We start from the raw sequence: 24,532 nt of genomic DNA, 5'->3' as shown, positions 1-24,532 counted from the left end.
GGGGTCTCTTGCTGGAGAGCAGAGAGGGACAACACTAGCGGGGGGGTGGGGGGGCAACTTGTACTTAAACTAAACCACTGCGATCACAGAGGTTGGATATTGGTTGTTTTTTGTTTTCGCTACTCTTTTATTTTTTTTTCCCCTGCCTCCTGCAAGAACTTTGTTTTGGTTTTGGCAACAAGCCACTGCTTGTTTGAGGAAAAAAAAATGAAATGTGTGTGTATCTGTGTGTGGAGACAAATAGAGGCGATGGGCGGCTATATACACAGAGGGCGAGGGAAGGGGAAGGGTAGGAGGGAGGGGTGTTAGGGTGTGCGCAATCGAACAGCCTCCTGTCATGAGACGCTCAATGCTCACACGCATGGTCAGCAACACGGCCTGGGGAAACAGTTCATTTACCCCTCGCCTTAAACCCTCATCGCTCTTCTGTCTTCCCTCGTCTGTCAACATCTCCCTCCCGCCCGGAACGGACAGTGGGGTAAATAGAAACCAAATCATGCACACTAACACTTCAGTCACCCAGGATTTCCACCAATCTTTCTGTCTCTCCTTCCTCGCACACAAACTGTCCTCCTCTGCTGTGCTTTTCTCTCTCCATATTAGATTATTCTGCTGGATTCTCTTCACTTTACTGTGTGTGTGTGTGTGTGTGTGGATGTGTGTGTGCACGCGTGTGTGTGTGTGTGTTTTAGCGAGGCACTTTGTCCTGATCACAGTTCTCTGAGGATCTTGGAAGAAGCAGCGACTACATGACAACTGAAAGTGGTCCCAAAGCTCGCTGCATCTCTCCCTGGCTCCGTCTCCCTCCTTCCTCCCTCCCTCCTTCCTCCTTCCTCCCATCTCTCCAGTCTAAACAGTGGAACATCACCTACACCCTATGCACTCGACGCTGCACATCTCCCCAGTTTGTTGCATATTTTACACTTCCCCTCCCTTTGCTCGCACAATGCAGTGAATAGTCAGGGGAAAAGACTTTTGTGAAGTACAAGCATCTCTGTGTATATTTGTGAGGGAGTGTGTGTGGATATATATATATATATATATTTTTTTTTTTTTTTTTTTCCCCCCTAACGATTTGTTTTCCAGTAAATCATCAGGAATAACTGCCAGTGTCAGATCAGTGTTTGGTCTGTGAAATGTCAACATTGTTGCTGCTAACAACAGGAACCAAGTCGAGCCCAAGACGGTGAACAAAACTTGCACACAAAAGAGAACATGCAGCATGCAGAGAAACACAATGGCGGAAAACATCTCGCCACAATAAAGTTTCTCTAACAATCAAATGTGGGATTGTTTTGTTTTTTTTCCAGGAAAATCTCACTTTACGTCAACCACATAATCTTTACTTCAGACACAGATGCACGTGATGCATATGAAACGTGTGATTTACCTGATGTTTTGTTAGGTAGTCTGCCAGGGTATTTAGCAGCTTGTAGTAGATTTCAAACCACGGTAGATAACTGCAAGAGTCAGACAGAAAATGTACACAGGGAAAAAAAAAAGGTTAAACAAATAGTGTGCAATGAATCAAAGAAGATCAGTGATTTATGTGTCTAACAAGCAATCCTAGAGCATGTCTGTCTCCTGAAAATTGTGTCTTGTAAAAAAAAAAAAAAAAAAAACTTTGTGTTTCAACTCCACCTTTTGCGTCAGAAACTCCAAAAATAATTTCCCCATGTGACCTATAGCTTAAAGATCAAATACATTCCGAGCATTGACAATGTTTCCTCTTCCCAGCTACACATTCTCCAAAGCACAGAGTCATTGTTGTACTGAGAAAAAGTAAATGCTATCTCGTCCTTATTATGGCATTCTTTCATATCCGGGGCCTTTCGCATGCTATGAATTCCTCTCATGTCTGCTCTCGAAACCAATGATAATAAAAGAGGAGGAGAGGGAGAAGAAGAAGAAGAAGGAGGAGAAGAAGGAGAAGAAGGAGAAGGAGAAGAGAGATTTAAAACAACACCACAGCCTGATTTGGAGGGACGCTATGGATTACAAGCATGCTGCTTCCAGATGCAGAGGCTAAACAAAAATGCAGCCCATGATGCCTCTTTACTCCCCCTTTTTTTCTACACCTCCTCCTTCTGCCCCGCTCCTTGCTTCTTTTTATGTCCTTCACGCACTTAAAAACAACAACAACAACAACTAACATTTGCCTTATGTAATTAATGTAAAATAAATAAATTCATTAACAAGCCCAAAATAATTTATACCGCAGTGTTTGTGTTAAAGCAAATTGCTAAGTACACCCACCATAAGCTTAAAGCATCTGCAGCACGGCTTTCTTTACAAACTTGACATATTCTTGGCCAAGTCGACTTGCTTTCTGGGTGGAATATGGCCAACATTTTCATTTGGCAAAAAAGCTGCGAGTGCTCAGTTCATTTAATGTTATGCAATCAAATAATAAAAACATGGTGTCCCTATCAAGTTATTGAATTTTTCATTTAGTTGGGGTTTTTAACATGCGGTTTTGAACACGGCATGTATAATCACTCTGGATAAGGACTCCTTAGCATTGCAATGAAATAAACAGAGGCTCCCATTAATGCTTCATTAACTTGGCTGGATACAGAGGTTGAAAAGTAAATTGGTGGCCAAATGAGCCAGTCAATCAAAAGTGGATTTTTATTTGATTACCAAAATAAGAGGTAGTTCTTAATGATATGTTAAAAAAAGGGGGGGGGGGGAGTTGCATGTGAATCGTCATATTAATTATTTTATTCATTATTTTCCAAAGCGTAAGAAAGAGGTTCAATTAGCAGGGTTTCAGTCAAATGTTAATAAATCCCGCGCTAAAGCTTTGACTGCGAGTTTTCAAGTCAGTAAAGTCCTGCTCTTTCAGCTGGCTGGAGACAGTAGTTTCCAGGCCATGGGTCACTGGCTGCTCTGTAGACTGGAATTAACAAACAACAAGAAAACAATAAAGTGAGCCCATGCAAATTTTCATATCGCCAAGTCTGCGAGGGGCCAATGACAGGCTGGGCTTCCCGGGGAAGTGCAGTGAAGCGCACCAATCAGAGGGGCTGAGTGACCATTAGTCTGAAACAATCAGCCTCTTAACGTGCCGATATTTTGACATCTGCATGAACATTTACTGCAATCAGGTCACTCTTGCAGTGGCGACCGAATCAAACATGCATATGTTAATTCACATGCTGACCAGATATCAACCTGAAAACCTATTTCTGCCACATCGAACAGCATATAAGCAGAAATATCCGCACAGGAGAAAGGGGTTACGCCAAGGCACCGTTTCAGATACTTCATTCCAATATAATAACTAAGGAGAGGAACAAAGCCGGGGGATTATTTTCTTCATGGTTTGTGTTTAAAAAAAAAAAAAAAAAAAAAAAAAAACAAGGATTCTGGACATTAATCCTTCATTTTTCACAGCTGAAGGGGATGTAAATAAGACTCTTGCTGTCAGAGCAGCTGTCAGCCCTCACAGATCTCACAGTCATTATCCTCCCACACTGAGGTGCAGTAAATCCTCAGTTTCAGAGGAAAATGCATGATCACTGATGAAGGCAGCCAACCACAAATTATCAATATTCTTCAAACATACCAACATATCCCTATAGGTAATGCCCCCCTTTATTAAGATCCAATCGAATGAATGCAACTTAAAGAAACAGCCATTGTTCTGCTTCTCTGCTCAACTCTCTGCACATACAAAAGTTAAAGTTTGGAAAAGCTTAGAGAGATACTCCTACTCTTCACAGTTCATTGCTCAGATCTGTTTGTGCTTTGCAAATCCTCCGATAGAGATAGAGAGAGAGAGAGAGAGAGAGGCATCTATCACTGGGAGTGCTCAGTGCGTGGGGGCCTCACAATCTTTCCTGCCATTTTAAACACATGTCTTCTCAAAGTGCCATGTACTCAAGAGAAGGAACCGGTTAATCTGCGACCCACTCACGGCACATTCTGCTCCCTATCTAAGGCCCAGACCACCTAGCAGCGGCGAAATATCTCACCACCGAGACAGGCCGGACCCCAGAAATGCTTGAAGAAAGCAGAATTATACTATTATGGATAAAACTGCAGATTAAACATTTGTTCCGGGGCACTGTTTTGCTGCCATAAAGTACACGTTGAGTGTTAAGAACAACTTATTCCTGTTCCTCAGATGAGTCTTAAATCTCCTTTAACGCGCATGCACCTGTGATCGTAATTCATCTTACACTTTCGTAGGCAGCACAGAGGAAGATTGCATTACACCTTTACTTTTTCAGGTCAGGGGTTAAGCACGGGAAAGGAAGTGTCCTCTATCGACCCACTAATGGACCACGAACCAACCAGAGCCGAAAATGAGCTCCACTACATGAAACTGAGAAACGCTCTCAACTCCCATCGCTACAAACACGATCAGTACAAAAATCGTTTCAATAATGGGGACGAAAAAAATGGAGGACGATAGAGAAGACAATGTTTTTTTTTTTCATTTGTTCTTTGTTTCTCTGTTTAATTTGGCCATTTTGGGTTTTTTTTTTATTATTATTTTCTGTGGAGGGAGGGGATGGGGGTGGGGGGGGCGCCTGAAGGGAGGCTGATCTTGACTTTAGCAACCAGACTACAAAGGGTCTGTCCACATAAAACTGTCCCACTCATTAAGCCCCTTCCTCCTGTAAGCAGAGGTGACAATTTTATGGTCCCAGCACTTCAACAATCACAGACCCAAACTGTTTTAATTACGTTTGTTTTACATTCTTGGGGAAATTTACATTTAAGTAATTCACGCTAGACTCCCGTGTGCCATGTTGCCTGAGATTTTATTCTGATAAAGTTTCAACGATGGACTTTTCATGGGACGACCGTGTTTATTTTATTAGGTCGGTTCCATTTGGTTAAATTTCTCTCGGACTATTTCTTTTTATAGGAATCTTGCTGGAGGTTTAAACTAAAAGAAAGGTTGTATACAGGCAATGCAGAAACTAGCAATATATCTGACATTTTCTATTCATTTTGATCTTTTTTAATTTTTTTTATTTATCATTTTCAAACTAGAAATTCTCTTCAGGTTGAAAAAACAAAACAAAACAACTATAAATTGAATTATAATTGCAGGCACACAAACAATTCAAATTAACAAAAAATAAATAAAAAAAACTTTCTATACATTATCTTATTATAAATTAAGCAAGCCATGCAAACTACTCAGAATGCATAATGAATTTTATACATCATATGTCAAATGAATTAGCATGTCTAACTCAGCGAGATGGACAGGGGAGCCTCTGCTAATTGGCAGCGAAGCTTCATGCATAATTATGGGCCAAGCGTCTTTGCTGTCGCACTGTGGCAGTAGTCAAATAACGAGGAGAGAGAGAGAGAGAGAGAGAGAGAGAGAGAGAGAGAGAGAGAGAGAGAGAAAGAGAGAGAGAGAGAGAGGGAGGGAGGGAGAGAGAGAGAGAGAGAAAACAAAGGCCACGGAAGCTGGCCGGGAAGGGTGGGTGATGTGGGGAGGAGGGACACCGTTTTTCACAGTAGCTCATCAGGGCAGCGACAAACCCATGACTGTACACACACACACACACACACACACACACACACACACACACACACACACACACACACACACACACACACACACACACACACACACACACACACACACACACACACACACACACACACACACACACACACACACACACACACACACACACACACACACACACACACACACACACACACACACACACACACACACGAGAGGGAGAGCATCACTGACATGAGCTTTAGAAAAAAAAAAGTTTAGAAAATAAAGGGAAAAAAATATTTTTCTTTTCTTTTGCTCTTTTTACAGTTTTTGTTTGTTCAACTATTCATTTAAAGATGTTAATTATTTTATGCTCCCCCCCCCCCCCCCCTTTCAATAATAAAGTGCAAGAGCTCAATCATTGAGATTACCACAGGGGTTCCTCTTTCTTTGTGATGGTGAAGTAATTACATCTGTAAAAACATTGTGTCAACATGCAATTACATGGGAATTAAATGATCATAGCCTTTGCTGGGGAGTAATTATGCAGAGAAAATTATATTTTCCAGGATCTATGATGGGGGAAAAACTCCACCTATGAAATATATATATATATAAAAATAACCTGCTCAACTTCTGAATAATTATAGACACATGCATCACATTTGTTTGGGCAGATGAGTACATCAGTGTGTTATTCTGATAAAGTGCAGCTCAGTGTGACGTGTGAGAATGCAAACAAATGCTGATTAAAACTTTTTGTTCACTCCAAAAATTAACTAAATTCCTCTTTTAAAAAAAGAACTTAAAGGCCCAGAATTGAGAATGATCCATAGGAAATGTTAAGGGGAATAAAGTTCTTGGTTTTTGACTGGTAAAGGGGAGAGTTTGAACACAGCTTCACAACTCTGATTCAAGAAGTCAAATGTAAAATGATACATTTGGTTTTGGCAAGGGCATCTCATCTTTGTGTAAATCCAGCTGTCAGTCCGGTTAGAAATTAGACATGCATTTATAAAACTGAAATAATGCAAACTGCACTAAAAAAAAACACCCTGTTAAAGATTTAGATACATAAAACTTTTTTTTTTAAACAACATTGGAAAATAGGATCTAAACTTAGTTTTAAGGAATGTGTGTATTACCTGAGCAGACATATGCAAACCCGGCAACCTTGCGTGAGGCGACAGAAGCCAAACCTCTGTTTGCTGTCGATGTCGGTCAGCACGAAGGTGAAATTCTGCCCCACCTGGTTCTGGGAAACCCTGGGAAAGCATGTGGGAGACACATGTTGCATATACTTGGAAATAACCACACCACAAAATAGCCGGATTAACAAACAAGTGTAAAACAAAACATGTTGCAGTAAATCCACACAATCACTGAAATTTAAATGACAATATAACAAAAAAAACTGCTTGTCATTGTCAGCTGTGTCACCATGCACTCATTCTCTTTATTCAAGGTCCAGATGTGATGTCATGTGATTTAAGTATGACTGCAAAAGAAACTGTAGGAGAAGAGAAAAAAGAAAAAAAAACTCAAAAAACCACCAGATAAATCCCAATTCAGGGCATGGCATGACCACTAGATGGCAGCAGCTCAGCTTCGGTAAAAGACTTTGGAGTCTCTCTCTCTCTCTCTCTCTCTCTCGCTCCCTCTCTCTCTCTCTCCCTCCCTCCTCTTGGTCTTTACAGTGGGAATTTAACGTGTCACTTTCCATACTGAAACTAACAGTCTCTTACCATTTCAGAGAGACTGGACTTATATAATGTGTGGGAAAAATATGTCCTTGTATTCTGGGCTTTTCCTTTGTTTTTCACATTCATACTAGTGATATACTCCAGTCCACACCATATCAGGTATGTCATCGATGACCTCAGCATCGTCATGATACAATTATTATACAATTAATACTTAACACATCCTCATCACAGCAGGTAGGGTTTTTCTCTTTTTTGTACAGGTGTGATATCTAAAATAAATCTTTAAGGCCTTATCCAGGCACACCCATGTGTACTTGAGTGCAATAAGAAAAACTCCACCCAGCTTCTGTAGATATAAAGAGGTGAAAGTAAGCTGGTTTAAAAAAAATATATATATAAAAAGCAAAAAAAAAAAAAAAAAAAAAAAACAAGAAGCAGAGAGAGGAATCGTACCTTTCCACGTCAAACGGAAAGCAGAACTTTGGTATCGTCTGAAGGACCTCCTGTAAAACCACAACAGAAACACATTTTGCTTTTTAGACACACAAAATACACAAGAAACGAACATTAATTGTGCTTCATTTCATTTGGTCCAGGGAGGAGGTACATGAAGCACCTCAAAGATCCAGGTGGACTGGACTTGGTCATGTGTATTGTAGGAAGTCGTTCATCTTGATAGGAAAAAAAAAAAAAATCTCTGGGGCTTTGACAAGTGGGTGCTTATCAACGGGGGTTAATAAAATGAGGATTACTGTTAAATGTTACTGATAAGCAATCTGACAAAGTCTTTACATCCTAAATGGTGCTGCCTAAATGCTCTTAATCCAAATGAATGGGCAACGCGGACCACTTGGCAGGGCAGAGTGGAGAGGGTCTCTTTCTTCCACGGATGGGGAAGGGATCCTCGATCCACAGCTTGAATAATTAGCAGTTAATAAGTTCATCGATTATCAGGTGCCAACGGGAGATGAAAGCACGAAGAAAGGCAGAAAAAAAATAAAGAGAGAGGGAGGAAGGTGTGTGGGGGGGGGGGGGTGTAACACCAAGGCTATGGTGGCAGATTGTAGTGACAATAGGCTAAGCAGCTCTGTGGGGTTAAGAGGTAAGGGGGGGGTGGAGGGGGGGGTACAAGCCTTCAGGGCTTTACCTCCCAACACCTCCCTTGTGGGTTAGGGGAGTGAGGGGAGGGTGAGGGACCGCATGCTCTTGAAGCGAGGATGGAATAGGAGGGGAAGGGGATGAAGGGGGTGGGAGGGGGTGGGGGGGGGCACCTTTCCACCAGCGGCATATGGATTTAGACAGAGAGCAGGAACAGAGCGAAGCACCATATGGGTGAGCCACTCCAGACCGGCCACACAGCCACCGAGCTCCGGGTCCCTCTCTGTCTGTCACTGTGTCTCCCTGTCCCCCCCCCTGGCTACTACCCTGGTCCAGAACGGCACCGAGCGCCAGGTCCTTTTAGCCGTCTGTCTTTCTGCTACCTCTCCGTCTCTTTCAGTTCTGGCCAGACGCTGCCAAAGCTCAGAAACTAATCCCGGGTACTGGGTACTGGGCGCTCTGCTTTGCTCTTGCCTCTCGCTCACTGTCTCTCTGTCTCTCTCCGTCCCTCTCTCTCTTCTCTTTCGTTTGCTTGCCAAGCTCATCCACTGAGCCCAAGGTCTGTGTCTTCTTTCTGATTGGACACATCCGAGCTGTGAGTGATGCTGCTGCTCCACTAGTTCCCTGTCTATCTGCGTTGCTCTCCCCCGCCACTGACTCCCCCCCCCCCCAGAGACTGATCTGGACGACAGGTTGGGTGTCTTCTGCTGTTGCTGTCTACTTTTGTGAAGACCTCACCATGGGGAGCACTCACAGATCCCTCTGCCCCCCCCCCCACCCCCACCCCGCCACCCCCGCCTTATCAAAAACTTAAATCTGCCACCCCAGCAAAACACAAAACATCACCACAGACCACCCGAGCATCAGCAACAATGAGCTACAACAGAAGGGGAGTGTGTGTGCGTGTGCGTGTGCGTGTGCGTGTGTGTGTGTGTGTGTGTGCGCGCGTTCATTAATGTACTTGACTGTAAGATCCGAGTGCCTGAGTGATTCAAAAACTGCTCATTCTGAAAGTTAAGCATGTACATTTGTGTGTGCGCGTCAGTGCGTGCGAGTTGCGTGTAGGTGGGCGGTGAGAGTTTGACTGGGCTATATGTTTGTATGTGTGCCTTTGCCCTCATGTGGTACATAGGGGAGGGGCTCTCGGCGAGGCGAGGTGGGTGGGTGGGAAGTGGTTGTTTTTTTTTTTTTACTCATCAAGATCTGTGATAAAATTGAGAACTCAACAAAGACTGAGGTCTCGGTGGCAGAGGGGGTCTCTGTCTCTGTTGTGGGAGTGTGTGTGCATACACACACACACACGTGTGTGACTTGGCGTGTGCGGGCTGTAAAACTGTCACACACATCAGAGCTGCCATCGCTGTATGCGTTTGCTATTATTAACCACTATGTACGCACACCAATATGTTCCAGAGAGCCCTCCCTGGCGCACTGCATATGGCACACAAAGCCAAACACACACACACACACACACACACACACATGCTTTCCCTGCAAATAAAAACATTTGACTTGCCAGATTTCCAAGTTGTCACAGCCCCGCCCACATCAGGTATCTGTGTTTGAGTGACAGTCGAGGGGTTGCGGAGACTCTGATCTCACACAGGACCAGTAGGAAGTGATGTTTATTGTGTACGTGTTCAATGTGACATAGAAACAGCAGACGTGTTCTATATATACATTACAAGCCTGCGCCTGAGGTATACTCATGCTTACAGTATACACGGATTATTAAACTGCTGTCTATAGCCATTAGAAACAGACTGGACAGCTGAGCCTTGGGAGACGCGTCTTACAAGACGTTTTGTGAAAACAGACCAGAGCTCCTTTCTTATTCTTTTTTCCCATTTTAGAAAGATTGTTACATTTAGTGAAACGGGAGCCTTTTCTTTTGTCTATACAGTAGTCTGGAGCCATAGGATTTCAGGCTTATGCACGCATAAATTATTGCCAAAAACAATCTCACATTGAGGAAAGCAGAATAGTATTGGTCACATTTGTTTGAATAATTTCACGATCATTTCTGATTTAACATATTACTGTTGTGTTTGTTTGTTTTTTGTTGTTGGTTTGTTAAGGAATATCAGATCTATATCTTATTTACCTATGCAGGACGGTCACTCCTCTTAATTTGTTGGAGACTAGTTAAAATATCAACTAATAATTGTGTCCTTAACTTTTACAATCAAAAAACATCTGTAATCAAATTGGGGGGGGGGAGGCATCAAACTGATTTCCTATATTTCTCTGTCTAAACAATGTGCTATTAGATAAAATTGGTAAAAGCATGCCGCATGTTCAAAGTTTAACAAAGTTTCAACCAAGCGCTGGTCTGATTGGTCCAAAACATGTTACTCATGTAGATCTCTAACATTATATTATAGACAAAACTATGATTGCAACCAATACTTAATATAAGACAGCGTAAGATGCAAAAGAATGTCACTGCCTAATTTGAAAGTACTTGGCCAGATAACAGTTGAAGTGAGCGAGCAAAAGCGGTTTATTTGTATTTTGTGTCTGTATCAACCCTTTCATTCTGAGCCCTACAATGTTGCGGTTCAACTCTTCCTTTCTGTTGAAACCAAAGAAACCCATGGCTTGTATGTGATTCCTCAACTCACAATCTGTCTGTACCTCATCTGTCTGTTTTCTCTTATCATACCTGTATCACTGGCAGCTCATAGGCATCTGCAGCTCTCCTCCCATGACTGGGCCCTATACCACTGGGATATCTAAACACGAATGGCACAAAGGGGGTGTTCTTCCACAGTGTCTTAGTATAGTAACCACACACACACACGCACCGCACCACACACACAGACACACACATGCTCCCCCGCTTGCTGCCATTTTCCCAAGACAAAAGAAAAAGCAGCAGCTAATATATTTGCAGCTTTGCGTGGGGATGGGGAGCGTGAGGGAGGAATCTGCTGCTAGGCTAGGATTGGCAAACACTGGTTGGTGTGTGCGTGTGTGTGTGTGCGTGTGTAGTTTATCGTGAGTGGAGACAGGGGTATCGCTCAGCGAGACAGAATGCTCTGGGTTCCCCCGGTGGACGGTCCTACTATCTCTGCACAACAACACTTACAACAGCAGCACTGTGCAGGTTTGCACTGTGCCCCTGCAGAATAGCGCGGCAGGGAAGTGCACAACGAAACTTTGCGGCACAGGGCGACGCGCCACTTTTAACGAAATAGGCCTAAACTTCCACTTTTATTGCTGCTCGACGCTAATTCCCAGGAAATAATTGTGGTGGGGTATACTTAGCAATAGGTGGCTGAGCATTACACCAGGTGCTGGAGGGGGGGGGGGGGGGGGGGTTCTACACGTGACACATCGTACTGTGTGGGCCAAGACCGAGTGTTTTTAACACACTCCTCTATTGGCTGCACACCATCGATAAAAAAAAAAAATGGGGAAAACCAGTTTTTTAAGATCACAGCAAACAGGCAGGATGATCTTAACCGTTAAACGTAACCATTAGTGGTCTTTGTAAACAGATTAAACGCTAAACTCGGCGTGAGCAGTGGTGTTTCATTTTGGGTGTGAACTTCACGGGCAATATTCACTTTCCCATATGCTCGCAAATAAAGTGAGGCAGCGAAGCATTGTAGAGAAATGTGAATAAAAGAAAAAAAAGGGGGGGGGGGAATACAGGAATGAAATTTTAAAAAAAAAGGGGTAAAATATATGAAAAAGAGAGCCGAAAGAAAGGCTGAGAGAAAAATGTCACAATGAAGAAAGAGATGAGACAGTTGGACATAACGGTATAAAAGGTGAGGAAAGAAGGGAGGGAATGGGAAGCAGCTCAGTTCATGCCCCTCTGCCCTATGCACCAAGGACTCCTCCCTTGGGGGCTCAAGACTTTAAGCCCCTGCCCTGCTTTATATTCCCCTGGCTTCAGCAGCCAAATCAATCTTGCTACCAACCCAATGTAGCTCAGCCTAGTTTGGTGTAGCCTGGCCCCTTGAGCCTTCCAGGCAGGGTGTAGTTGTATAAGAGATAGAGGCTGGTGGCAAGAAAATGTGTAAAATGTGACACTGGTATAATAATATTGCAGGCCCTGAAAGGACTCAATCAGTGTTATTGCATCCAATTACTGCAATGCGGATATTCTTAACATGTTTGTCAGCTGTTTGGAGAGCACGCTGCTCTTCACTGTTCGATCCATCACCGCAAACATCATGTCTGCTTTTATTTCCTTCGTTGAAGTTAATTTATTATTTCCTGGCAATGCCACTGTAAGTGCAGACTGATTTGAAAAGTCTGTGCTGTATTACCACACGAAAATAACATAAGTCAAAAATAATGCAGGCAAGATGTGCACAGTGATGGATTACTTAACTCAAGTCAGCTCGATGCAACCAGATTGGGTTGGGTTTTGTTTTTCCACGGCATGGAAATATAATGGAGAACAATTAAAGTCGGAAAGGTAGTCAAACTGAACGAATATCCAAACAGGACGATATGCTTCACATCTGTACAGAATATTGAACACTGAAACAGCTCCCAACCGTTTTAACTTATTATGTGACTAATAACATTATCAGTGTACAAAATACTGAAAATACAGAACTTCAACAACACAGATTCTGAAAAGATGAGAAAAGGATTGTTGTAAACAACGTCAAGTACATTTCAAATAGTACCACGAAGCCTTAACGTTGATGTATTTTTGATGCCACAGGTGTAAATAAAACGGCCCATGTTGAATATAGAAGTGGTCAAATCTGCAGTAGCGTGTTCTGTACATATTGAAAATGAAGATAAAGACGAACCGATAGTTATTTGGAGAAGTGAGCAATACCTTTTTCAAAAGTACAGTCACCTCTAGAACGAGTACCATTGCAGAGAATTCTAAAAGTCTGTGACTACACTATTGTGTCCAATCGATCATTTAGACCCATATAATTATTCACCTTCATACAACAATACTGTGTCACATCCTATCGTCCATGGAAACACAAGAAGATCAAATGTGGTTTTGCCGGTTTTGGAAACAGGAAGGCTTTCTTAAGCACACGTTTGAACCGTGTGGCGAGGATCAACTTCGGCGCCTCTCCATATTTTCTGTCCAAGTCAGGGGTGCAAGCAACAATTATTTAATCAACTGCCAATCAGCTAATAAAGAGTTTGAACATTGTTAACCAAAGAAACAATTGGTTGAACGGGGCCACATGTGGCGATCACTGCTCAATCGACTGGGCCATGTTTTTAATGAGTGGGATATTTACATAATAGACCCAGCTTTATGAGTGAGTGTGGGAAGTCATACAACTTGTCAAACAAAAATGTAACATTTACAACAAAGGTTAGATTAGTTGCAAGAGCCAAAACTGTCCTGACAGTGGAAGGCTCTCAATCACATAATATTGTCAGCCCAAGCTGCCGAACAGGACAAGGGCAAAAAAAAAACAACACAGTTTTCAACACTTGAATTTTGCACACAACTTTGTGAAAAACTGTATTTACTCTTAGGATCGAATATGATCTCAGATAAGTTCACAATGCTACAGCTGCCATTTTATTGAAGTTTCTGTCGATATCCGTATTATAGTGCGTCGAGATAAAAGCCAGGTTTGATTTTTCTACAATGATAATTGTCAGCAAGGAAGCCCAGCGAGCCCCGCGTGTCAAACACACTGTAAAAAGCTCCAGTGTGTTGCAGCAGGCAACCGACTGTGGTGATTCAGCCAGCCTTTAACGCCACAATGACACAGTCAGCAGGGCTAACACGTCAGCGCTGGAAACAGTGTCTGAACTCACCCTTTCTTCACCTCTTCCTTCTGCACACTCTTGTGCCCTCTTCATCACCTTCTCTCTTCCTTCCCCACTCCACCCCTCCTCCCCCCCCCCCACGCAAACTCCATCCTCTTTCACCTCCTTCCTAAACCCCCTGTCGTCATCTGAGATCCACCCCCCCCCTTCCCGCATACCCCACCTTTTCCTCGCCCTTACCAACGCCCCTCGTCCCCTCTCTCGCCCCCCCTTTCCCAATTAGTCTGTCTGTGTGCAGCTACCCAGCCGATCTCTGCCCATCCTGCCGGTGCTGGTTCGCTCACCCAGCCCCTCTGGCGAACATGACAAAGAGAGATCCTCAGTATTCAAACAGACACACTGCTTTCAAATGCCGAATGGCAGGGTCGACCTGGGTGCAGCTTTAAGCAAAATATTCAAATTCTCGGGCTTTCTTTTTTTAAGAATTTGCATGGATATGCATTCATTTGCAATGTGTAAAGGCACAAGGACAGCTGAGCCTTGGTTGGAGAGAGAGAGAGAGAGACGGAGGAAGAAAAATAAATAAATAATGCAGAATAAAAATGTATGACGCCATGAAACCTTGATTAGGTACAGTTGGGTACTGAGAATACGCATCAGATTGATAAAACGCAAAAGTTAAAAAAAACGAATGACTGACGACGCCAATTGGCTGCTGAACTGATGGCCGTCATCAGGAGGAGTGAGTCTGATCTGATACACTGTAAACAAGGGAACTTCCTGAACAATTTCCTGTCTCTTCAATAATCTCCTTGCTGCACCAATTATGGCCCAGCTACTGGACTGCCATGTACAACACAAAAAGACAGAAGGAGGATGAGTAAAAAGCAGAGGAAAGATATATGAAAACATGCGGAGCAACAGCCAGAAAGAAAAGATGAGACAAGATAGAGACACGTGAAATTTCAATGTTTGGCATTTCTAAAACTAATAGTAATAAGTTGGAATCATGCAATAATCATTTCTTTTGTTTATTTCTGGAAGACAAAAGACCAATAAATACGTCTCAGGTTTTATTGTTTGGGTTTTGTTTTTTTTTTTATCGGGTGGTTTCCCATACCTGAATCCTTTTGCATTCAAATACAGGGTGGAATCAATAATTTAATCAATTAATATACAAAAGGCACAAGAGATAGATGAATCTACTCATGTTTTAGACCACAGTACATAAATCCAATGCGTTACGAGCGTCAGACGATCTATATGAGCAAAGGTTTTCCGATAAAATGTTCCAGGCTGCTGCTCCTTTCCAACGACACATTTGTTCAGTGGCTCAAGGAAATGAATACTGGTATGGCAACTGCTGGAAAGTGGGACCAGAGTCACTTTGAATTTAAAAACCGCTTGGTCACAGAAAGTCATGCACAGTCCAGTCTTCAAACGTGTAATTTGACTTGGAGAGGATTTCCCCCAGTTAAAAGACATCGGTTACAGCAGGTTACAGAAACAGGAAGTTTTGAGAGTGTGAACCATTAAATTCCTGATGTCAGGGCAAGTCTTTGCCTGCAGAAGGTCAGACTCTGGAATAACACCCCTGCAAGTGACATTTACCTTCAACCTTTATGCTGAATACTGCAATACTCCAAAACCGCATATCACTAGTTATTAGTGAAGCTATTTGGTTACTTTTAAAATGAAATGATCACTTAAGTATATTAGTGGTATACATAGAAATGTTTTTTTTTTCCCAAACAGTGGAAGAAACAGAACTATTTTATTTGTTCAGATGTCTTTATCGTCACAAGCAACAGTCATACATACATCATTGATGAGACAAAGTGAAAACGCGTCTCGGTATAACGACACCAAGGTGCACTTCCCTTCTCTGAATTCATTATGAATAGTCATAAAACCAAAACTATCCATCACGTATATGTCACATGCAATCAATACAGAAAATGATCTCTATTATAAACTGTATATATGCACAGATGAGGTGGTACATATTATTACAGAAGAAATTGGTTTAGAATCATGTTTCTGCTGTTGTGTATATTTTAAACTTGTTTTTTTTAAAGGAAACTAAAGGCTTGTATCATAGTTTTCGAAGGAATAATTGAATCTGGTAAACTGTATAGCCCACAGCGACATTCTACCAATGGTTCATCAAATTTACAGGAGTGCAAATACCATTTGAAACACTTGGTCTGAGGCAAACCGAGGCAGGGCAAAACTCAAAGACACGGCGCAAATGTGAGAATAAGTTAAAGAAAAAGACAAAAAAATGTGTGTGAAAGAGAGATAAAGCCAGTGACAGACAGAAACAGGGGAGATGCTGGAGGAGCCATATTTAGAGATGGAAAAAAAAAAAAAAAAGAAAAAGCTGAAGAACTGTGAGCAGAGCAGAAGAACAATGGGCAGAGGCAGAGCTTCCTCTGGCCGCTACAGACCTCAGACCCTGCAGAGATTCCTTTCATTAGGCTTTAATAGTATGCTGCCGGCTTGCCATCCTGACCTGCGCTCTGTGCCGGTAATAAGAACGGCCTTCAGAGCCGGACCAAAGCAACAGAGCTGCTTGAGAGGGGGGGGGGGGGGGGGGGGGGGGGGGGGGTGGAGGTGGGATGGAGGGTGGAGAGAGGTGGAGGTTCACATGAGCCTATGAGGTGCACTTTCAAATTGACATGGGGGCGTTACATTTTCACATTCTTGCTCACTGTGCCCTGGCTGATTGGACAGGGAGATGTGGGGAAGAGGGAGTTTTTGTCTTATATATATATATATACAGTTTCTCTATCAGTGACCCCTCCAGTGCACAGCGTCAGGGGAAGAAGGTTATTTTGATTAACAACAGTTCTGTGTTATCAGAGCTATTCTCAAGGAGGTATCAAACATGTCAGATTGATCGCCTGGCCTTTACAAACACTTGACAACACCTGAAAGGTGGAGTGCATATGCTCTTCTATTGATGTGTGTGTGTGCCACTTCTACACCAAGAAGGAATTCTATTTCTAATTCATACTTCTGGATCCCTGAAGACATCCCAAAAGCCTAAACCCACGACAAAATGAAAATCTTGGTTTGACACTCCTGAGAGCCACTCAGCTGCACTATTCCACAGCTTCTCTTCACCTTGTGACTGCAAAATATATCTGGGAAATTCCATCCTCAGAAGTCTCTGCATCCACCAGCGGTACGGGCCTTCTTGAAGCTCGTCAAAGCGAGTCTCCTTTTTCCGGCTGTAGGGTGGATTCAATAATTTACAGTAATGTGAGCAATAACATCCCTTAACCTCCCACTGTCCAGCCCCAAACTTGTTCGCCGTCTATCAGCAGTTAATGAGTCACCTCCAACAGAACGACATTCCGCCGGGGTAGAATACACGCCATCCATTGTAATACACTCATTTATTTTCGGCTTATTGCACAATGGGTGTATTTATGTTTGGGGTGAGAGGGCATATTGCTTGGAGAATAAGTATGTGGCGTCAACAATAACAGTGCACATTATTCCATTGCTAATACCCTGTCCTGCTGATGTCCTTTCTACCATATCACAGATGGGCTCAGACAGGGGAGAGCGGCAGTATTATGCCTCTGCTGAGATCTTCCACTGAATATATTACCATGTGATAGTGGGAGATGTCTCACTCCCTCTCGCACACACACACACACAACCACACACACACACACACAGAGTGTTGGGCCAAGAGAGCTGCATATGCCCCAAACATACAAGCATTGGGTTTCATTAATGAAGTGCCAGGAGAGGAGAGGGAGAGTGATATAGAAAGATACCACATGCATGTGTGTGCATCTGCGTGGATGTGCGCGTGTGTGCACCGAGTAGCCGGGGGGGATTTCCTTCTTTAAGCTTTCAACTCCCACTGGGCCGAGCTCGACTGTATGAACCCTGATGTGGGTCTGCCTCTAACACATGGTGTCACACACACACACATGCACGCACACACACACAGACACACACACACACAATGAATGTATACACTGAAGCTCAGCAGGGGTGCAGTAGTGCAACACTGGCTCCTAAACATTTGGCCATGGACGTCTCACTGACAGATGTACATGGAACCTAGCGGGGGGGGGGGGTCAGGTCGTCGCCGCGTCCGCCTTTTCCTCCGTCTCCTTGCGCTCCCCCTCCTTCCTGCTTCATCATTCCTTTCCTTTCATCACAACACCTTAATTGTCATTTCTGATACCTCCGTCTGTAAGTGGCGGCTGCTGGTTGTTCCTCGTATAAGGTGGTAAAAAGGAAGAATGCATGCCACGTGGCTCAACGTGTGATCACTCAGTTGGCAGCAGAAAGTGATAAGTGGTAAGTCTGATGCCACGAATCTGAGATGTCTGGTTGACAGGAACAACCTGTTTCCAAATGCAGAACTCGCTTTCTTCATTTATGACTGAAGCCATAATACTATTGGGAGTTTGGCAGCTTTCTCAAGTAAAAGTGCACATTTCTGGAGAGTGTGTTCGGCGGCATTACACGGAAAGCCAATTGAACATATGGTAACGTTGAACGGTGAGCTCTGTAGAATTGGATGTAGAATGCAGGATTTTCTTATGCAACAAAAACAAGTTGGAACAATGTTTTGTCACATCGCTAACCACCTCTCTATTCCTTATTTCTAAAATCTTTGTTCCCCTACTATAGCCACAGGTGCAGAAAGTTCATCAAGGCAACCAGAACTATAGGTATGTATGCGAGTGTCTGACAAAAGACAGTGAAGCTAACTGCACTTGCACACAAACTTCTATTATCCACTAAGCTCCTCACAGCTTTAAAACAAGGCAACCCTCAAGTGTTCTTTTTTTTTTTTTTACTTTTTACATTGTTGCATGCTTCCTTAACAGCAAAACCAAGTCCTTCTCCGGATATACTGACTTGCGTCAACAATTCAAAGACATGCTTGTTATATTAAGTGGTGGTTCTAAATTGACCATATGCAAGTGTGAAAAGGTTATTGTGTGTCTCTCCATGTTAAACCTGTAATAAGACAGCTGGAGACTTGTCCACAATGCTTTCTGATCTTCACCCATCTATTGAGTGTGAGAACTGTGACAGGAGGAATTACAAGCCTGAGACTGAACAAGAATAATCTAACGAGAGCAGATTCAGACCAACAAATCATTCCTCTCCTGACTTTTATCAAAAACATTTCAAGTTGTTAACACAAAGGGCGAGAACTGCCTAAAAAAAAAAAAAAAAAAAAAAGTATTTTAAACCTTGTACTCTTAGCATGTTCACACTGACAGGATGAGGCCGATCATAACGGTCGGACTGGTTACGATATCTACACAATACAAAAACAACTAAAACCTAATTATTACTCCCTTCAGGCCTCCTGCAGTGCCACTGTTCAATCACAGACAAGAATGATCAATGTCTCATTCATTTGTGTCCATTAAAACCATCAGAGTCGTATTTAAAAACTGGAAGATATTGAAAGGTGAACATGTCTGAAGAGGCAGGAGCAATGTTTGGCTTGATTACACATACATCGTCGTTGGCCAAAGCGGTGTCCACTGACCATCAGGTGTTGCGACTCTACACTATGACACCTCCCCAGTGGTGGGTCGGCTCTATGGGGGTGGTATTAGATGGGTCCCTCCTGAAGCCTTGGGGTGAAAGACACTGACAGATCTCTAGTACTGCGGGGTGATTCCTGCCTGGAGCTCTCCTTCCTCTCTCCAGATGCGACCAATGTGTGATGCACCTGTGGTCCCTCATTTCCACACTGGCTTGATGTTTTTCAAGGATATTTTGTGTTCTTGTAGGTTCTTTCCAAAGTGACACTTTACTTCTGATGCCGTCCCAGTTAACGTTTCTTTGGTGAGCCTTCTCTTTTGTCCACAAGTCATTCCGAGCCATTGCTTTTGTGTCCCCACCCTCAGGGAGAGACTGGGGGTATCGTCCAGTGTTATTTTCTTCTTTAGGTTGAGTCGGTGTTCCTCTTGTGAGTGCTGTGCATGATGTTGCTAACCTCATACACCAACAAAAGACTTTTCCTGGATGTCATTTGTGTCTCCAGAGTCACCGGTCTTCATCGGTTTGCCATGCAGACTTTCCTGGAGCTCACTGGTTGCCCACAGATCCTTCAGTATACTTGCCTATTGCTGAACCTCGTAATAAGAACGCTGACCGGCTTTGTATAATTCCAACCAACTTATTCATTTTTGAATTAGTTCTGAATATGCATGTCTATTTTCCTCCCAGTGAGAAAAGTGCATTCTTGCAACCTTTTGTTTATTCAATTCCAGCAGCAAAGTGCCAAGAGTGACATTTTAAAGATGAAATGCACAAACCCTGAATATATCATGTCACCACCTGTTGGCTTGCGCAGAACTGCACTTTAAGATCTTCCTGTTTGTGGCAACTTTTTGTAAAAGAAAACCTTTTGAAAACATTTAACTTGAATTACCGCAGCGCGGCAACCAAAGTGCAAACACTGGACTCGGTGGATGACATATACTCTGCGTACATCTGCACATGGAAATAACTGTGCTGCCGTTCACCTGCAGCTCGGAGGGCACGCACGGCCAACAGCTCTTTACTCCACTGCCAAAACACAGCGCCACATTCTTTTCACCAGTCTCGGGTCCGATGTTGGAGAGATGTGAGCAACGGGGCGTAAAAACACTTCCCTCGCTCGCCTTTTCCCCCCCTCTCTACCACCCTCCTTCTCCCATGAAGCCAGCCCAGAGGTCAGCGCAATCAGGACCCATGAGCAACAAAAGAGCCCTAGTTAGGCGTCCAGCTCAGTGCCCAAGCCAAAGGCCAGCTTAGCAGGGCGAGACTGTCCATTAAGCAAGACCCTGGAACACCCTGGGGATCCGGGGTGAAAGGGGTTAGGAAGAAGAATAAAAACAGTATCAACCCATGCACATACACACGCGTACTTTCAAAGACATACACAGATCATATGAGGCCTTGTTTGACACAGCTGTCAGGGTGCAGTGAAGGGGAAAGACAAGACCCTGTGACACACAGACACCCACAGACACCCACACACACAAACATGCACAGACACACACACACACACATATATATATATACAGACACTGATATTTAGATCTAAAACTCACCATACATGCATTATTTTTTAAGTTTTCTTTCACATTTTTTTTCCCCTTGGGGTGGGGGGGGGGGGTCTTCTTTTATATGCGACTTCTGATTGCAAGGAAAGAGGCAGCAAAAACAACCACCACCACTCTTTGGGTGTGCTGTAGGTTCACAAGATGGTGAATGAAGTCGGTTTTGTCCATCTTATGTTGAGCTGCATTCACGCGACACACACTTCATTCCAGTATGCCTTACTAGAAATATCCTTCCTACTGGAAAGTACTAATGTTTCACATATTAAAGCCTCTAAAGATCTATTCTATGTGTGACTCTTATGTTCATGAGGACACAATATTCCAAAACATTCTGTGCCGTCGACTGTTATTTTCACATCATCACTTCTTTTCTCTCACTTTATTTCCCAAATTGCCAGACCACATGCCTGTCACCTCCAGTGGATCGCTCTCCTTCCCCATCACTCCAGTCTCATGAGCTCCTCACCTTCCTCTCACTTTCTCACTCACTTCCTTGTTGCAATAACTCTCCTTTTAAAGTCATCTACTTTCACTTTACTTCTGCGCCTCCTTTATTTTATTATGTCCTCCTCCCCTCTTATTAAGACTGCTGGTTTTCACTATCAGTCCGTCCTTTGGGAGCTTTATCGGGTATCAACTGAGGGCCACATCGCGTTGTCTTCGGGTTAGCATGTCTGGGTCCTTTCAAAGCAAAGGTCTGCACACCCACATGGACACCTCCACCAACACTCTCCTCCTTTCCTCAGGGTCAGTTCACCTCCCTGTGGGCTCAAGCCACCAATCATGTCCACCAGCACATCTTCTTTACCCCAATCCCTCAGCCCACTGCTACTTCACCAACCCAATCGACCTCTCCCTCCCTGCTCCCCCACCCCCCACCCCCCCACCCCACCCCACCCCACCCAGGACCTGTCCACAGAGCTGTGGCCAACCAATCACAGCATGTCAGGCAGCCGGTCCTGATGGAGCATGGTGTCAGAGCAACACTCAAGAGCTGCCGAGGATGAAGCCTCGAGAGACTTCCCGCCTCTCTTCTTCTCCTCCCCCTTTGTCTGTCCCTCCCTTCTTCCTGTCTGCTCGATGACACAGTGAGCAGAGACAGATATGCGATACAACGCGAAGAGGAAATAAGTTTGAGTTTAGCCTAAAGTCATGGCACCTCACGAAAGTTGACAACTGTTCAAATGTAAACAACTGCAGAGACGGGATCATCTAAATATCACGTCGACAGAAGAAACGTCTGCTAAGAGACTATTTTACACCCAACTAAAAGTAGAAAGATTTGAACATTTTTAAGACTGTTGCTATATTTGACTTATTCCCCAAGTCTAATGTGCCAAAGGCAGATGACACGGGGCTCGGTAAAGATACTGAATGTTCAGCTACAGTGGAGCTTGATGAGGGAACGTTAGAATTTGATACACCTGTAACCATCGGGAACTGGTATCTTAAGAATTACACAAGAAGATCAACAAAGGAGAAGCAGCAGATATGAACAATATTCCTCAGAAGCTCATTAGTACAAGATAAGAGTCTCAATAAATGAAAATGATTCTTTATTATTAGACTTTCTTATGGACTGTGACTGCTCCCTTCACCTGCATGTTCAAAGTGCAGAAAGCCTATAACAAAACATCACGCTAAGATTTCACCAAAAAGAAAATGCTGACATACTGTACAGAGAGAGAGTACATTTCTTTTTTTTTCACAATTTTAAGTATGTCCATATCAAAGCATTGATATGATCAAATCACATCTTTTTTTAAGCCTTGGTATCGCTGAGTAAAATGGGTGGAATAGCCATGGAGAGTTAACATCAACTTTACTTCATAGTTAGAAGAAAGTCTTCCAGTAAAGTGTATTCATAATTCAATATTTCCTTTATTTCTCTCTGGATATTATGCTGCAATCAGATGGGAAGAAAGAAAAAAAGTGCAGTGTTTGTGTAATTTGCAATTTCTCGCAACAGTGGCTTACAAGAGGAAACATGAGATAAGATTTGTTGAAACAAGAGGGTTGATGAACTGGAGGGGAGTAAAATATACAAAGGGTACAGAAAGGATAGAGAGGGTGCAAAAATTAATGATGGGGGGGGGGAAGCGAACGATAAACAGAGAGAAAGTGACTGAGACAACACATGACTGGGGGGAAGAGGGATCTGGTAGTGGTCGTGAGCAGAAATGAAACAAAACTGACATGCTAAACGCCTCTCGGTGCGAAATAGAAGGGCGATAATAATAATTGTAGGAGACCATAAGTCTGACCAAAGTATAAACAGACAGTAGAATACTTGGTGCAGATTCTCTGGATAGGTAAACATATATAAATATATGTATATACAGGAGGTAAACTAGTTATTTCAGATTATATATTGAGTTTGAACTAGATCTGAACACTTATTTGTCAAAAGCCAATGCTGAAAACGCATAAACTTTAAGCCTGGAGGAATGAGCAGAAACGAGAGAAAAAATACATGAAATGAAAAATTAAAGTTGGCATGAGAAAGAACGAAAAATGTTTTTGCAGTAGCCGTGAGTGAGGGAGTACAGCAGTAGTGTATACGTGCGAATAACTTCACATTTTTAAATACAGTGGAGTTGCTGACAGCCTCTCCAAGTTTTCAAATGATCCCCTGTTTGTGGAACTTGCTGAGTGTTTATCATATTATCCTCTGTTCTTTACAGAGCAGAGAAGTGGGCTCTCTCTATATACTACGCTGTGGTTAGCTCGAATTAACTCTGGCAAAACCATTCGCGGGTGCGGGTGTGCGTGTGTGTGTGTGTGCGTGTGTGTGTGTGTGTGTTTTCTGTCTGCCGTGTTTTTTCCACAACTTTGGGATGAGATCTGAGAGGAAACGGACAGATTTCCATCTGTCTGCTTCATTTGCAAAAAAAAAAAAAAGGGGGGGGGCACTCACGATTCAAATATACGCTTTAGCCATCTCTCCTGTCTCCCTCTCTCCCTGCCTCTCTCTCTCTCTCTCTCTTTCTTTTCCATCTTCCTCTCCCTCTGCCTCCCCCCCATCCAAGTGGCATCTGTGGATGACCAGGGTACAGAGTGTCGTGAGGGCTAAAGGAGGAATTGGGGGGGGGGGGGGGGAGAAGGAGAAAGAAGGAGCAAGCGCCTCTCACTTCATATTTCCCTAGCACCACCCCGGAGTGCCAGCCAGCCTGCAGTCTGTTCTCCTTTGAGCTTTCTATTCTACCACTGAACAGGGGGAAAAAAAAAAAAAAAAAAAAAATCAATTCATATTTCCATAATCCACAGTCCTGTCTGTCTGCATGTCTTTGTCCCCCCTCCCTCAACCTCCATCTTCCCTCTCTCTCTCTCTCCCTCTCTCTCTCTCTATCCTTCCCTGGGGTAGACTAACCCCTCCACCCCAATCCTACGGCCTACAAATGTCATTACGCAGA

At 43.4% G+C, this 24,532-nt stretch overlaps 1 protein-coding gene across 1 annotated transcript in view; it reads right to left on the bottom strand.

The window, feature by feature from the left end:
* dennd1b (DENN/MADD domain containing 1B) overlaps positions 1-24,532 on the bottom strand; it is a 107,035-nt gene that overhangs the window by 57,652 nt on the left and 24,851 nt on the right. The window contains 3 exon segments of the mRNA XM_080506001.1: positions 1,391-1,460; positions 6,631-6,750; positions 7,645-7,694. Of these exon segments, the coding sequence (XP_080362127.1) occupies positions 1,391-1,460; positions 6,631-6,750; positions 7,645-7,694 (240 nt within the window).

The sequence above is a fragment of the Blennius ocellaris genome (assembly GCF_963422515.1).
Source record: "Blennius ocellaris genome assembly, chromosome: 12".
NCBI classification, from domain to species: domain Eukaryota; kingdom Metazoa; phylum Chordata; class Actinopteri; order Blenniiformes; family Blenniidae; genus Blennius; species Blennius ocellaris.
Note: the sequence above shows the minus strand (reverse complement) of the source record. Positions and strands in the feature narration are given on the sequence as shown.